The sequence below is a fragment of the Lissotriton vulgaris genome, chromosome 10 (assembly GCF_964263255.1).
Source record: "Lissotriton vulgaris chromosome 10, aLisVul1.2, whole genome shotgun sequence".
Lineage (NCBI taxonomy): Eukaryota > Metazoa > Chordata > Amphibia > Caudata > Salamandridae > Lissotriton > Lissotriton vulgaris.
Window position 1 is genome coordinate 289,641,918 of NC_141698.1, and position 17,430 is coordinate 289,659,347.

Genomic DNA, 17,430 nt, shown 5'->3' on the forward strand with positions numbered 1-17,430 from the left:
CAGCATGGGTTGCAACATCTAGTAGAGAGACGACACACCCATGAACACCAGAAGCAAGAGCAGTAACAGCTGCTTGCCCGGAGATGCTAGTGGTTTGCTTCCATCCTGTTGCTGCTGCCTCTTTTCCACCTCTTTCAGCCTCCCTGTAGTTTCGCTCTTCTTTGCTAGGTATGCTTCGTGGGAGCTACCACTGCTGTTCGTCATGCTGTTCATGTTGTTGACACTCCTGTCGTGTTTTCTAAACTTCTACAGCCATCTCGGGAGATCTGCGGTTTGCAGATCTTTTTCTCCCACTGTCCCGGGTGGCACAGGCTCTCCTTTGCCACCTTGCGCTTTTACTTTGACGGTCCTGCGTTTATCACGTTTTGTCTTCCCTTCTACCTTTTGAACTCTTCCCTCTGCCGATCTCCATCCTGTCTTCATCCTGAAGCTCCTGCAGCTCCGTCTCCTGTCTCTCTGGCCCCGCCCCTTTCCCCGTAGCGCGCACGGTTATCGTCCACGCCCCCTCCGAATCTTTCGCTCAGCTAAGGCGTCGCTCTGGCTCTGAAACTCCGCCCACAAGACCTCAACCGTGGGAAAGACGCGCAGCCTCCCGCCACGCCCCCTGCTCGCAGCCCCGCCCCCTTGGAGCCGCGCACTATATGAGCCGCCGAGCCGCCTGCTGCCCTCCATCAGCCCCTGAGGAGCAGCGCGATGGTCAGCCCTGGAGCTGCAGCAAGATGCTGGATGGACACCTCCTGCAGGGCTGGCTAGCACTGGCCCTTCTGGCCCTGGCCTCTATAGGGCCCACGGCTGCTTACTTCGGGTAGGTCTGCGAGGAGCCACGACACAGCCCCCACAAACCTGTATTAACTTTTGCTGGATGTGCAACTTATTTTAAAAAGAGCATTAACCCCTTGAAATATATACATGTGTTTTTGTGGATTTTTTTCCCGGTTTTTGATAACTGTTCCAGCTGCTTTCCATGTTTGACAACGACAACCCAGAGCAAGTGGCCCCAAGTGCAGGAGCACGCATGGTCGCTGGTGCCACGAGACAGGACGTGACACTGTGCTCGGGGGTCTTGCAGACGGGTCTTCCCCTGGGGGGTCTTGCAGAGCCCCATCAACCCTTAAGCCTTCAAACGCGTTTTAATGACAGTCTCATGTCACCCGAATCATGAATGGTTACTTTACTTTTTAATTTGTGTTTCCTGACCATTGCGGGTCCTAATCTCCAAATTGTATATGATATGCATATAATGAAGGAAAAAAAACAGAGGAATAGGGGGACCCCTCCTTCATGGGAAACTCTTAGGCGCTTGTGCAGGTGGCGCCCTCTTGGAAGCAGGCACTATGTTATTAAGTTGGCAGCTCCCGAGAGGCCAGGCATGCTAGACTGTGCCACAAGGCGTCAACCACATGCTAGGGCAGGAACCCTAAATTGGAAGGCAGCTTCAGATAATCTAGCCCCCCCCCCTATGAATAGTTCCCTTGGTTCTGCTGTCACCCTCAAGCAAATCCTCAGACACTTTCTTGCTGTTCCTTTAAAAACTGCCCTTCGTGGTTCGCCTCATGCCTCCTGTTCACCCTTTCCTCTTCGGTGTACACTTCCTAGATCTGTGCAATGCTTTTTTATTTACTGTCTCGCCAAATGTATATTTTGCCTACCCTTTATTTGCCCTTCTTCACTGTGCAGAAGAACTTGGACACGTATATTAGATTAGACTTGGCCTTCAAGCTTTTTTATTTGTATTTGTTAGCATATTTGTCTGTCGATGTGCTTGTCCGTTCACATGTGCTCTCCCTTCCTGCTTGCAGTTTTAGTAACCCAACTCGGAGTCGCTGCGCTTTTTTCAATAACCGCAAGCGAGATTTGTGATTTTCTGCTGCAGGTTAGGAATGTTTAATAAGGGGGATTCTCGTATGCCAGATTGTCTGGCGTTCAATGGACTTGGCTGGATGTCAAATGCGCACCATACTCAGCTGGCCTCTGTGCAGTTTCTGTAACCTCGCTTGGATTTATCACGTTTGCTCGCTGGTGGAGGCTTTCCCTGTTGTGTTTTATTGCCAGGGCGTGTGCGTGTGGGTATTCAGGCATGTCTGTTTCTCTTTTCCCAGACGCCCCAGGCTCTACTCTCGGTGCTTCAGGAGGGTGGTGTTTCCAGGCGCTACAGATTTAACTGTTAGAATAAGTGTGCATTTAAGAGTAGTGATGCTGGGTTTTTTTTTTGGGGGGGGGGGGGGGGGGTGATTTTTTCCATTGATGTATTATTGTTATTTAATGCCCTCTTGCAGGAAATGTTTTGAATGTACTTCATCTTTTAAGGAAGATTGTTTTTTCTTTTTTGGGGGGAGGGGGGTATTGTTTCCTCATCATAAATCACACATGCTGTTGAATTTCACTACATGGCAACACCCACGATGTATACTATGATACACCAACTTCTTCTCAAATAAGTATTGTTTTGAATCTGTTTTATGGACAACGCCGAAGAGAGAAGATTCTGCTGCATGAGTGAAATCTGTTTATAATTCTGAATTTGTACGTAAAAGCCGATTTTTAAGTTGAATGACACTTGAGATTAGAAAGTACTTGTCAAAACTCTCTGTGGAACTTAGCTTTCTGTTTGCTGGCATTTGTTGAATTAAAATATCGCGTGTTTGTTTTTTTCCTCGCTACGTCTTCTCTCTGTACAGTTTATTTAAGGTTTGTAACGCGCAGGGTTCCTTCTCCCCCTCTGGCTTCCCACATTTCCCTGCCTTGTGGTTCTGTGGTTTTTGGAGGGGCCCTCGCGTTTCCTTTCTTTCCCTTGGAATAGTGTCAACATTTCAGGGAAGATAAGAGTGACGTGCATTACTTTTCCACTTGCTTCGCCTTTCTCATTCAATGTAGCTTTCTTTTGCGCTCAAGGAGAAACTTTGTATCGGTAGATAACACTTTCTTGCCTTCCTCTTGGCTTCACCTGTCAGCTGCATACCAAATAAAAAAAAAGTAATCGAAATAAATGCGTTGGTGCAGTTCGAGCGCTCGTCCAGCAGGGGGGTGTATTAACTCATTAATGAGAAACGCTGAAGTGTAGATTCCTGCAGGTGTATCCTGTTCTCAAAGAAAATAAAATACTGTCGTGGGAATTTTTGTGTTTTTCTTCTTTTTTTCTGATTTCATGTTTCGAAAACGTTATCAGAGGGCCTTCCTTTCTCTAAATAGGCACCGGTTAAACCACAACACTAAAGAGGTTCGCCCCCTTTAAATGTGTTACGCGATTTATGTGCACTGAAGGCCTTCCAAGATTTTGCTCGGATTTTTTGTTGTATTTTGGGGAGGAACTGAGAACTCTCGCTAAAGGATGCCGCCGTTCTGTATGCACACTTACAGGTCACCTGGCTCTAACATGGTAAGAAGCAGGCTGGTCCACCGGGGAATGGAGAGATTCGCAACTTGACCGGTGGTTCAGAATGGCGGTGGGACTTGGTTGAGGCGTGCTGTAGCAGGTTCAGTGGCACCGGGGCTCAGAGCCCCGTGTGGCCCAATGAACCCAGATACTTGCTGTATTTTGCTGCCACTAACAGCAGTCAAAGGCGCAGTTTTCCTTCCTTGCTCCAGGGTCCATGAAGTCCCTGCTACGCTGCTAGGGCTGGGCTAGAGTCAGTCACGTGTCACGAGGGCCTCTTAACCGCCCTATAGTGGAAGTTCAGCTCCAAGTCCTGGCCGCTTCTAACCATGGACGGACGCCGAAATAAGGATGTGGTTTGTCTGCTTAACTCACTCCAGGGCTTCGTCCCCGTGTAGTTTAGCTAATCAGTGGCGTAACAAAAGCCCCCGCTGAGCAGGGGGGGGGGGGGGGTCGGGGGTCGCAATCCGGAAAAACTCTGAAGAGCCATGCTTAATTTAGCCCCCCCCCCCCATGACCACATTTTCATATTTGTGTTTAAGTTTCTTTGTAGTTTTTTGTGGTTTGATTTAGAACCAACATATGGGGTGGGCGCAGTGCAATCATATGAATTTTCTTGGCGCTGTGGGTCGGTCCGCGCCCCCACAGTCTGTTTCCATAGTCGGATGACTTTTAAGTCAGTAGTTCTGGATGCCGTTCTGTATATTCGCATGCTTTTTGTTATTAATACGCATTACAGGATGCAGTTGCTTTGTCTAAGAATCCATGCATTGCCTGCGCTTCTGGGGCAGAGTCGGTCTTTGCCAGGATAGCGCCCTGGGCGGAAAGTAACGTGGCCCAGCGGCTGGTGAATAAGATGAGCCCTGTTTGTGTTAGCGGTCAGTTCCTGGCTGAGTGATTACATAAGTGTGGCTGGCATAGGGTGACCAGATCTTGAGAACCAAAAACATGGGACATTTTGGAAAAATAGAAGCAATATTAAACATTTTCATCCAAGGAATGGTGCAGACTGACTGCTCTCATCAACATAGGACCACATACGATGCAATAAGAAAATAAATAAAAGGTAATTTCTACAACCCACATCATACCTATTAATTAAATAGCTTACTTATAACAGCTAACTAGCACAGCTTTAGAACACCCCAAAAAGTGCCTCGCTGTTTTCAGTCGACCCCCTCTAAAAACCTGGACATGAGCAAAAACTGCCGGGACAGCGGGTGGAAAACCGGGACTGTCCGGGCAAATCCGGGACCTCTGGTCACACTAGGCTGGCATCGGAACACACACATATCCATGCACCTCTCCTGAGTCCTGACCCACCTGTTTCACTCACAGATTAGCGCCTAAAGCGGGTGGCACGTTTTTTTTTTTTTAGGGGGGGGGGGGGCGGATAGTGTGTGGTAGCAGGGGGTAAGAGGGGGCAGGGAGGGCAAACAAGAAGGCTTACGGAGTGTTAAAACAACACCAACACCAAACAACCCCTCACTGGGGCCAGGGACTCTCCTGTCTGTATGACCTAATGCAGTCCGCTCCTTACGCCCCCCTGATTGTCGCCCTGGGCCCGGCCCGCCCGCGCCTAGAGCTGGCCCGATCCTGGGGGGCTCCTCGCACCCTCTCGTGCCTGCTAATGTTGCTCAGAGGGTTGACAGCGTGCTGCAAGGGAGGTGACTTTATGAACTCCAGCATCGTGTATTCTTTGAGTGCCATTGTAATTTAGCCCGTTACCACCTGATGGCGCAACCTAGTTGCACATCCACGGATCAATCTTTTTCAATTTATTCTGCACATTGTTCAAAGAACAAATGAGCGCCAATTATTCGACGCCATTATTTATATTATTATTGCAGTCTACTACCAGATGTTGTGAGTCTAGTTAAACTTCCAGAATTTCAGCCCCATGTCACCTTCGTTGATGCCTTGTTTGCAGATGTACCCTTTTCGCTGTTTGATTTACATAACGCATTTAGAAATTCCCCCGCGTGCTTTATTTCGTCTTTGACGATTAAAACCCATTGGAGTCTCTAACAGAGGTCAGGAGATTTCTCCTGCGTACCATGCAGCCATAAAAGAGGGAGGAACACACTTTGTGAATTGTAGGTGATCCGTTTGAAGCAGTGGCGGCTGGTGAGATTTGAAAGTGGTAGGGCGTAAAAAATTATTATTCTGCACTGCAATGAGCAAGCGTAACGAGGGAGCCCGAATAACCGAGAACATTTTGAAAAAGAGTTGACAAATGGTATATAATTAGTGAATGCCCAAAACAGAATTGCAAACTGCAAATGTAGTACAATTGTGTGAAAAATATTTTCTGAATTTAAAAAAGGAAACCGAAACAACGATATTTGGGTGACAAAGCTTGGTGTGCAGTCGCTAGTCATGCTTGCAGCTTTCTTAGCAACCCTCATGATTGGAAAGCCTGTTTCACTACCCTCATACACCCGGCTTCTTCAAACACTGGGATTACACATTTTTAGCTGCTGCTTTTGTTTTGTCTGTAGGCAGCCAAATAACCAACCTCAAGAACTTCTGCCAGCACCATGCCCTAACACAAAAATATGAATTTTGATTCAAACCGATTTGTCTCATAATAATTGGGAATAAACACAGCTCAGGCCACCATTCCACCTTAGAACCAAAGACAGCCCCTCACAGACCTAACAATAATAATCATCAAGTGCATTCCATGCAATAAAGTCACATCCCTCCCTACAAGTGGCTGCTTTACCGATTTCTTTCTGTGAACATTTCCCTTAAAAAACAACACAGTTTGTCCCTTTCTTGATTGAGGGATGCAGGACAGGGGGGCCAAAGGAACAAATTGAAAAGGAGCATCAAACTGCTGTTCAGTCACCACCTCCCACTGATTACCTATTTAACAGCATCTGCCAGACATGCATGTTAATTCCAGTTCATAAACAAATGGTACCGAATCCAGCACCACAGCTACGCACTACCCAGGTCTGTGGGACCCGGATTGTAGTACACCCCTGCTGCAAGAGGTGTAATATATCATGACAGATAATCCTTGCCAGTGCCACCTCTCCCAGGCCACGAGTTAAGCAGTGCTTCCCGACAACAGGTTGGTCACGAGTTAGCACTCAAGGCAAGTATCGGGTAACAGGATACTTTCACTTTGTTGTGTGTACACGCCTGTCAGCGGCGGTGCGTCCATTGGGGCGTTGGGGCGTTGCCCCCCCAATGCGCACTGCCGCCATCCGGGACCGCCAGTGTGCCTAGTAAAATAAAACATTGTGCATTATTCAGCAACTAGTTTCTGGCCGGACAGTCACCGGGCCGGGCCAGAAACCATCGGGAAAAGGGGGGGTGGGGCTGTGCAGGGGCGCTAGTGCTCGTGTCCTCTTTCGGACAGGTCATTTTTCTGCCCGGTCGGAGCATGCGCACTAGCCCCCCCCTTTGCATACCGGGGGTTGCCTCATGCCACAGCCCCCAGCCTCCTAATGGGGCGGGGAGTTTGGCTGCTCTAACCAATCCATCCCTTGACCTGCTTGATGACGTCTGGGATGACGTGACGTCACTCACCTCCTTGGTCACTCTCACCCCGCACCCGCAGCCACTTCCACACACAGTGCTGCTGCCCGCTTCAAACGTGGTGTGCGTGCTCCTCCTGTCCTCCTGATGGTGACTCTTCCTGCTGCCTCCTGAGCTGGACTACTACCGTAACAACATCGGCACGACAAGGAGAACTACTGAGGTGAGTCACAATGGTGATGGTGGTGATGATTACCGCCCTTTTGAATTTTATTTCAAACTCCCACCCGTTCCGTATTACCCATGATCCCACAGCTGTACCCCCCTGAGAGTGCCATGGCGGGTTTGGCCATCCGGCATCGTTTCGGTCTGTAAGTATTTTTTTGTAAATACAGCGCCTCCTATGGCAGCCGGTTTGATGTTTTCACTAGTGCCACTGCCGCCACTCTTGAAGTCATGACAGTGCGCAGGGAATTGAGGGGGGGCGGGAGGAGAGTGAGTGAGGGAAAGAGTCTGTGAATCTGCTGCATGCATCCGCGTGCAACCTGGCGGCCGTTAGTCCTCACCCGAGTGTGATGTGTAATTCCGCCATTGTACAGAGCTGCATGTAGGAATGAGAGCTCAGTAGGTCCATGCACCTTCTGCTCAGATTTGAGTCAGCCTTTATTTCGTTAGGAAGGTGTCCTGGTTAGTTTGCAAGCGAGTCGTGGTAGGGTGACCAGATTTCACGGATTTGCCTCGACATTCACGGTGTTCAGAGGACTGTCCCGGTGTTCTCTGTAATTGTTAAAATACATGGTTTTGGGAACAAAGGCCAGGTCGTCCTGCAAATGAGAGTTGAAAGGTATACTCTCTTTAAGTAATGTATCTGTTTCAGGGGCCCAGGAGGTCGCCAGCTGCGTGCACGCGGCAGCAGAGGGGAGACAGAGGGGGGCTCAGGGTGAAGGACGTGCCATAGGTAATGTTATGTACGCCGCCGCGTAGCTGGGAATACACAGCTTTTCAAGGCAACGCAAAAATCGGGACAGAAGTAAGTCTATGTTTATGTCTGGACATTTATAGATGTTGCTTATCAAAATCTGTTACCCCTAGTCGTGGGCATAACGTTTTAAGATGGCCCTCACATCAGTAATACCGGGAGGCACGTACATGGTTATTGATGTCATCTACCAAAGGGTTTCTAATTAACTACTGTAGCCCAGGGCATTACACATGCATCACAGCCTCTTTCGTATATGCGCACATTTGGTAAAATGTGTTATTGACCACAATGCCAATTGAACAGTACGCCTGCTGGGGGCATTTCTTCGTAGTTGCCCTGGTTGGTCCTTTTTATGGTGATTATTAGATTGTATTTCTGCTAAATTTTGTGGTAACTTGCATTAATCCTATTCACAACTGCAGCGGGCTGTTCACATTGCAGCTTGTTTCTTTCAGCTTGTTACCTCAGTGAGGCAGTCGGGCAGCATTGGCGGTGGCGGGAGCAGCCTATTTTGGTGTGGGCAATATCAGGGCGAGTCTTGCATCTTGGTGGGCGCGTCACCTGGGTTGGTAAGCACATGCAATGGCTGGGTGAAAGCCAAGCAGTGTTGGGCTGGGTTAGTACCTCACTAGGGAACCAGGTTCGAGTCGCAGCAGGAACGCACAACAACCTGTGATTCTGGGCAATTCACTCAACCCCCACCCGTGCATGACAAATAAATGGGTCAAATATGTATCGAAACTGGTGCTCAAGTGAAGTGCGCAGGTGAGTGAGTCCGAGGGTGGGCCCTGCATGCAGGGCTTTAAGTGGGATGAAAAAACTGGGGTCTCTCAAAGGGGTCGTGGCCTATATCATTAAGGTCGTGGCTTAAAACAGGCATTTAAAAAAAATCTGTGCTCAGCATAATTGGCCACCCAACTGGTATTTTGCTGCTTCTGGTTATTGCCCCCACATATATAATACAAGTAACATTACACTGACAACACGCCCGGACAATTGGCTTTGTCTAAGGTTGTCAGTTGCATAAAATAAATATACTACATGCATACATACAACTATGGCTTTGTTGTAGATAATGTTGAAAATGCTTTAGTTATTATGCGAGAGGTTGTGGCCTAAAGGCTAGAGCTGCCAACTTTGCTTGCAAATGCACCATTTGTCCACTCGATTTTCACATTTTTCTGGGTGGGAGTGTTCGGGCACGCGCGCCGCGCTTGCGAGCTACAGTGCGGAAATCATTTTCCGCCCCACCAGGTTCAAATGTCACCAGCCGCCACTGACGCCTGTCCTCCCTCACCACGAGCACAAATGATTGCGTAACATAGCTCTGTTACACGTCACGCTGCTCTTTGTGTGTGTTAAGCCATGGAGTGCTGCTGAGGCCCTATAGCCACAAAGGATCTCGTTATAGCCACAAAGAAACTAATGTGGGAAGCAGTCACGGCTCGCTCACAGTGGGGGCCAGGGGGGTGGGGATAAATAAAATAAAAAACTTACCTTGTCTTCACTTGACCGGGTCCGCACCATCTCTGCTCTGGGGTCCCGTTGGCGCCTAGACTGATGGCTGCCAACTTGCGCCGAGACACAGTAGTAGCCAATCCTGATGCTGCTCTCTTTAGAGGAGAGCTGCTCTCTAAAGAGAGTAGCATCAGGATTGGTCTGAGCCTTAAAAAAACGTAGTTCGTTTTTTCAGCACTGGGGTACGTTGCATTAGGCAGGCAAACCCCTAATCCGTCGTTTTTTTTAAAGCCACATAGTTTACTATTTGGAGAAGCCCTGCCGGGCAAACACCACATGCGCAGTGAGTGCGCACTGTGCCGGCACAGAGTCAGTCCAGCGCCACCCAGTGTCAGACAGTGCATACTGTCCATGTCCATGACACACACTACGGCCGCAGGGCAATAATTATCGGGCAATTTATTCGAGCGGCGCGTTAATTTATAAAACTTTTATTAACGCGCCGCTCAAATAAATTGCCTGATAATTATAGGTGGGGCAACGCCCAAACGCCCTAATGGTAAAACCGCCACTGGTTTGAAGGCCATTCTGTATGATATACTGCTCTCTGTAGACCTATTGGTCCTGAACTGAGACGCTCCCTACGTAATTACGCCACTCACGCACCCGACCTTCATGTCAAAATGGAGTCTCAAAGGTCTTATGAGCCTGTTGCCACCCACAACCCTACTGTTCCACTGACATCCATTATCGGTAGCCTGAGGTATCAAATAAACCCCTGTATATCCAAATGCACCCCTGGCACCAGTACCGAATGGATTTAGGGGGGGGGGGGGTGGTTCTGGCAGAAGGGTGGCTGGCCCATTTGGGGTTGAGTGAATGACAGCCAACGCAGACAATATTTTTTAACACACTCTGCCCCCACAGAAATTGAAACAAGGACAGTTATAATAATACAACTAGTCTGGCTTTGTTAACTTGTCACAAACTGCCTTTTTTAAAGCTACATTTGGAAGTAAGGGCACCTGCTGCACATATTTATGTGAATCCAGCAAGTTTGAGGTTATAATGTTGAGGGCGCCCCCGGCAAATGGCAGCTGGGCGCCCTTAGTCGCACCACGTTCAGGAGCAGGACCGCTGGAGAGTCGTGTCGCCACAATGGAGGGTCGTCCATGACGTCATCGAATGGCGCCCAAGGGCTGCAGCTTATAAGCCCCCGCAAGGTGAGAGAGCAGCCTCTTTTTCCCTTCACTGCGCACTGGGATCAATCATACCAGATTCTCCCAACCACCCACCCTGGAAGAAGGCGGAAGGTGGCCGAATTTCTTGCAGCAGAAATGGGGGCTACCCCAAATGTGGACTGATTTACTGAATTTTCACCTTGGAGGGGTGTTGTTTTGTGTGGGCACTGTGCAGGCGGCAGGGGGTACTGACCTGCTGGTGGTCCTGGACCTTTCTGCCCTACCCCGGGATGCCGGAACTTGAACATTTTGGGGGATTTTGCCTGGTGGCAGGTATCCCCTGCAAAATCCCCTGGCAGGGACGAAGCGCTATGCGGTGCCCTGGCGGATGTGTTGGTAAATGGAACTGCGGACGCGGCCCATCCTCAGAGTGATGGAGGGGAAGTGCCTAATAGGGCATGCTCTTGGTTGAGGGCGTGGTCAATGGATACGGTAAAGGGGCCTGCTGGCACTTTGCATTATTCAGAAAGGTTCCGCTGTAAGGGAAGGTAAAGATACTGTTGTATTGCTTGCACAATCTCTGACCTGTTTATCTGCCTTATGCTTCTCATAACAATTCTGTATGATCTGGCTGATCTTAAGTCCGGTATTCTCATAACAATGTCTGCTTAACTGGTTATCATTTATCATTTCACAATGAGTCTATGTGTCTATGTGAATAAAAGGCTATGCCCTTGGTCAAACCACCTAATGGCTGTTTTCAATCTCCTTGGGAGTTGATTCAGTGTGGGGGGGGGGGGGGGGGGCAGCGAGTTGCATGTTGTGAGCGCATTATGGGAAGTTAACTCTAGGGTTAATGTGCTTGGTTGTGGGAGCTATGTATACTCAGGTGGGAGTCATCATAACATAGCTCGGAGGCTCAGTGTGCCTGTTGCAGAGCATGGCATGTAAATGTAAGTCACAGATTCGTATTGTATGTAAGATACTACCGTGGTTTAATGCTTCTGTCACAGATGTCCCTGTGTTACTCGCATGTCCCATTCCTGGTAAAACAAAATAAATGAACTCAGTTAAGCACCTGCTTTGAACAGCTCTACAAAACCTGGAATGCAAAAGTTTGAATTGCTAGTAGGTTCAAACTTACATTTAATCTATCGGCGTTCAAGGCTTGTCAAATTGGGATATGACAGGTAGCAATAAACACTTATCGGTAGTGCCAAAAAAAGAGTTTTCCTTATGTGCTAGAAAAATGAATATTATTGGTGCACTGACACTTACAGAAAGAGATACCTGGTATTTCTACAGAACATGCCAACTTCTACATATCTTACAGAGACAAGGGCCTGAGAAAGTCAAAAACACCTTCAAATCTTGGCCTATCTCTTAGCAACTTGGGAATGTACACGAAATGGAATGTCTTTGTGTTTCCTGATTGGCTGCCAGGACACCCTTTAGATAATATGAATTACATTCCCTATGGGGATCATGCAGAACGCTGCATAGGACACCCGCGTGGCACTTCGGAGGGGCAGGCCCAGAACGCAGTCCAGCTCAAGAACAGCTGCTTGAACTGGAATCCCCACTGTATTCCAGCACTGCCCTGCCCTTGCTTTCCCTGATGTCAGTGTCAACAAGGCAATGTTAGGAGCAGACAGGAAACAGAGCTTTTTGGGCCAATGGAACCCACTGGTAAGGGCTGGAGAAGCTGCAAATCTCATTACATAGCACGCTGCACCTGATTTGTCTTATGCTAGTCATTTTGGTGAATTGACATCGATGCATTACGAAACAAGTTCTAACCTTCTTGAATTGTTCAGGCCTTGCTGTAATGATGAGTGTTTAGCTCAGGCCATGGACTCAAAGTGTTCGGCGCCAGTACCTCTGATCGGTAGAAGATATCATGCATTGGACATGCTGCTTTTTCATATCTGGAAAAAAGAACACATTTTAAGAACATGTTGAGCCTCAGCTAAGGATGCCTGGCTACTGAAGGACATTGCTACTACTCTTCAGTTGGTGTGGACGTCTGTGTGCAAATTGTGGGTCATCGATGTGATCTGCGGAAGGATGGACTACTTATTTCAAACTTCTATAGGCAATAAAAGGGATTTGATTGAACTGAACATAAACCTATAAATACATTTCTGCTCACTGTCAAATTACATGCGAGGAAACCAAAATACTGTGGCAGTATTACGAGAATGTAGATAGATAGATAGACAGAGATATAGACAGACAGACAGATCGATAGATAGATAGATAGATATATAGATAGATAGATAGATAGATAGATAGATAGATAGATAGATAGATAGATAGATTACCTGCTTGCTTTAATCCCTGTCAAAGGTTGACAGTGATTCAGATCTGATGGTGTTTCCACTTCTTGTACAGGTGGATTGAATTTTGTGCCCATTTGGCCCAAGGCCTCTTTGCTGAGTTGCCGAGCTTTCCATCAGAAAAGTAGTGGCTTTTCCTTCCATTGTCATACTGGTTCAACAGCTCCACTGTATTCCATAAATAAACCCACGAATGAGTTTTTAGATAGTGGTAAACATTGACAATAATATCTGGATGTGGTCAGCTAGCTAGATGTGGCTGTCCCTGGAGAGAGTATCTGGATAAACTAAAATAAATCACAATATATCTATGATCCAACCATGTTGCTTTGTGGCAATTAAACATTAAAACCTGAGCAGAAGGTGTTACACACGCGCAGGGAGATAAAATGTCACTATACAAGAATACGAGTGGGCCGGTGGAAATAGGTGAGGCGAGGTAAGCCACGCGGACGCGAGCAATGAGTGGTTAGTTTTTCCTCGTATGATTCTGCAGAGTGACTGACCATGAAAGAAACTCCTTCTAATATACAGCAAGCAATGACTTTGTTGCTTATTGTAGTGGTCAAGTCTGGCTGATTTCCGTCATGATGGGCATTTTGAGGGCAGCAAATACGATTTATCATTGAAATGGCAAATATGAAATAACCAGGCAATGCTGAATGCACACAAACTGCTCCATGCTCTTGATGACGCGTGAGGCCTCAGAGTGTATGTGTCCAATTCGTTACAGGATTTAGGGTTCATTTGTGCCTAAAGCCTTCCAGTTTTGACATATAATGAAAATGAGGCATAATTATTTGCAGAGGACAACACCGCTTGTTTCAATAGTAATTGCAAAAACCACAGTTGATGGACAGAATGCAGAACAATGTCATGCATTCACCCCAGTACAGAGATCTGGGCCTAAATCCATCTTCTTTGCACTCCACACCACCCCAGTTCAGACATGGCCATATGCAAATCAGTCTGACCCTGTGCCTCATGGGAACAGTCCAGCCCAAACTGCCAAGCCATGCCTTCCCTTGACCGGAAACAAGCTTCCGAGGACCGGTTTCTGGCATTCCAGCCGTCTTCAGCCCGGCTTGCTTGAATCCAGTGGTGTGGAGAGCATGGGACTCACGTCTGAGCATACCCATCCTACTCGGGGTGACAAATGCAAAAAGCACAGTTGATGGACAGAATGCAGAACAATGTCATACATTCACCCCAGTACAGAGATCTGGACCTAAATCCATCGTTTTTTTGCACTCCACACCACCCAAGTTCAGACATGGCCATATGCAAATCAGTCTGACTCTGTGCCTCATGGAAACAGTCCAGCCCGAACTGCCAAGCCATGCCTTCCCTGGACCGGAAACAAGCTTCCGAGGACCGGTTTCTGTTTAGTAGAAGTCGCCATCCTGTCCGTTCTCAAAATGCGATTTATGATGCCATAATGTGTTAAAAGTGCCCAAGGAGGAGGGCTTGTGTTGGAGCTAAATTGCTAGTTTGGTTCCAGAAGACCTGGCGTTATACCCTTGCTTGACTCCTAGTTTTCCTACATGACCGAATACTATGACCAAAAGCTATGACTCAGTGAAGACACATTTCTCTGCTTCTCAATTTACGTATTCATCAAAAGTCGTAAATGCCTAAAATATATGCCATTTGCAGAGTATAGTATATAAGAAAACTTTTTCTTCAGCACGGGTCTTATTAACTGCAACATCTAGGCAAGTCGGTGCTTGCTTCCTCCATGTGAATTTACCCTTAGGAGTAAGGTAGGTTTTGGGGACCCCTCAGAAGTACATTTTATGGACGACAACGCAGTGTTAAGGTTTCGCCTACCAGACAGCACAAGCTGCCTGACTGCACAAAAAGACCTATTGTCAGCTTTCAGCGGGCATAGGACCCACCCACTGCTTTCATTGGTTGGCTTTATTGCCACTCTTATTTGCTGGCTTTTTATTGAATAGCTTGTCTGGGGAGAAAGGCAACTACTGGGGTGGTTGGTGTGTTTCTTCAAGCTGTCCTGGGCAATGAGGGAAAACTTTGTCTTGCTGGGGCTCAGCTTCAGCAGATTCTCACTCAATCATGTCTCGACGAGGAAAGTCGAGAGTGTAGGTTTCACTCAAGTTCAGAGTGCAGAATCAGCGGAGTGTCATCGGTGCGGGAAACCCGGTCTGCACCACAAGATCGAGTCAAATAATGCTGCATAATACACGAATAACAGTAGCATTTGCAACTGACACTCCCAACCAACTCTCTTGCTCCATGGAGAGCTCCAATCAGGGAAAACCGGTCTTGAGTTACTTGTGTCCTGGCTCTGAGAGGACCTGGCTTGGCAGTTTGGGCTGGGCTGTTCTTATTACAGGAGGGTCAAGCGTGGCTTGCATATGGCTGGATCTAATCTGAGATGGCATTGTGGGCAAAAGAACGATGGGCGGTGGACAGTAGTTAGACTTATTGCAAGCATCCTCAAATCCCCTTTTGTGTGTTCAATGTAGCTTGCGGCCAGTATATAAATCTCTTCAGTGTCTCATCAGAGAGAGTAATCGTTGTATAATTCTGCAATCAGCACGACTAAACACAAACAGAAGCACATTTAAAAAGCTTCCATTGGCTATCCGTGCAGGTGGGAATCTCATTCAAGATATTATGTCTAACAAGATCTGACAAAATACCTCTTCATTGAAATTAACTTCTTCCACCCACTCCTCTCTTCTAGCAGCAACTTTAGGGGTCACCCTCAAAGCCAGATGCATGTGATGGGTCCTCTAGGCTTTGCAGCAGTTTCATCAGATTTTAAACACTCTCCCCTAGGACAATCACAAGTTCCCCTCCAGCAGTCTCCCTCCCCATTTTCCTGTATGCTACCTACCACATGCCTGATCATGAAATGTATATGTTCTCAATGCCCAGGCCAGGGTCAGCCATTGTTACCATGAGGGCTCCAGTGTCTGGTCATGGAAATCCTGCTGCTTACTGTAAGGACTTCCCTCTTTCTGCATGCCATCTATTTGACCTCTTTGAGAAGTGCCTAGAAGTAGTTGACTTTTTTAATGCGCATTATACAATACAACGAGTAGCGCTATTATGAATGTCCGAGTGTGTGTTTTTAGTGGACTCTAAGGACCCAACATTTTCCAACAAGTCACTGATACTTGCTGTATAAATAGTTCTTTTCTGAAAAGGAAAGGAGTTTGCAGAGTGTTGTTAGAGTATTAACATGTTTCACCCTCATTTGCACTAAAAATGACATTTTGGATTATTCTGATGGATACACTGACCATGTCTGCCCGGTCTGTGGTCATACACTGACGGATGCATCAAAAGTCCATTAATCAATGCATGCAGCATGAGGGAACCATGGCCCTTTGCACTCTTACCATACACTGTCTTTCTTCCCACACCAATGTACAGGGGCCCCAACCATTGCTGTATTCCAGCAGTGATCCCCATGCCATTTTCCTGGGGCTTCAGAATTGTGAGTGCCTCACATATGCACATTTCCATCACATCTATATCTCATACATCTATAAGAGAGAGCTAAGTTGCAAAGATTTGTTTGCAACCTTCACACAGGTAAATGGATCATTTTGCAAGCTTGCAACATTTTTGGTTCTGCTGCACGTGTGTGCGGCGTCTCCTATCGTGAATCCCGGCTCCTTCCTGCTCCCAACAATAGTAATAAATAGCATATTAATTACTCTTTGTAAATCTCTAAAATGCTCCAAATCTGAGAAGGGGAAGGAAAGTGGGTATATTTTTGAAGGGGGATGGGCCAGTATGTTATGTTATAAATGTAAATTATGTTTAACCATGTAAATATTCATAAATGTGGTCTTCATTTTGGAATTCATAGACTTTATTTAGCACTGGCGTAACAAAACTTGAGGGGGCCCCCTGCAAGGTCCTTGGATGGGCCCCATCCTGACTTAATCGGGAGCTCTCCTGCCAGAGTACTGTGCTGAAGTAGTCCCCGCACTTCAGGGGCTGCGGGGGCCTGTGTTATGCCACTGGTATATAGGTCCCGATGGACGCCACTGGTATATAGGTCCCGGTGCACGCCACTGGTATATAGGTCCCGGTGCACGCCACTGGTATATAGGTCCTGGTGGACGCCACTGGTATATAGGTCCCGATGGACGCCACTGGTATATAGGTCCCGATGGACGCCACTGGTATATAGGTCCCGGTGCACGCCACTGGTATATAAGTCCCAGTGGACGCCACTGGTATATAGGTCCTGATAGACGCCACTGGTATATAGGTCCCGGTGCACGCCACTGGTATATAGGTCCCGGTGCACGCCACTGGTATATAGGTCCCGGTGCACGCCACTGGTATATAAGTCCCAGTGGACGCCACTGGTATATAGGTCCTGATAGACGCCACTGGTATATAGGTCCCGGTGCACGCCACTGGTATATAGGTCCCGGTGGACGCCACTGGTATATAGGTCCTGGTGGACGCCACTGGTATATAGGTCCCGGTGCACGCCACTGGTATATAGGTCCCGGTGCACGCCACTGGTATATAGGTCCCGGTGCACGCCACTGGTATATAGGTCCCGGTGCACGCCACTGGTATATAGGTCCTGATGAGTCTATATTTTTGGAA

The 17,430-nt window shown here is 47.6% G+C and overlaps 1 protein-coding gene across 1 annotated transcript in view; it reads left to right on the forward strand.

Moving 5' to 3' along the window:
• The first annotated feature begins 674 nt into the window (after window positions 1–674).
• The window catches only part of WNT9A (Wnt family member 9A), a 235,902-nt gene continuing 219,146 nt past the window's right edge, over window positions 675–17,430 (forward strand). Inside the window, exon 1 of the mRNA XM_086941069.1 lies at window positions 675–805. Coding sequence (XP_086797195.1) covers window positions 720–805 — 86 coding nt within the window. The 5' untranslated portion in view covers window positions 675–719. The remainder of the gene's footprint in view (window positions 806–17,430) is intronic.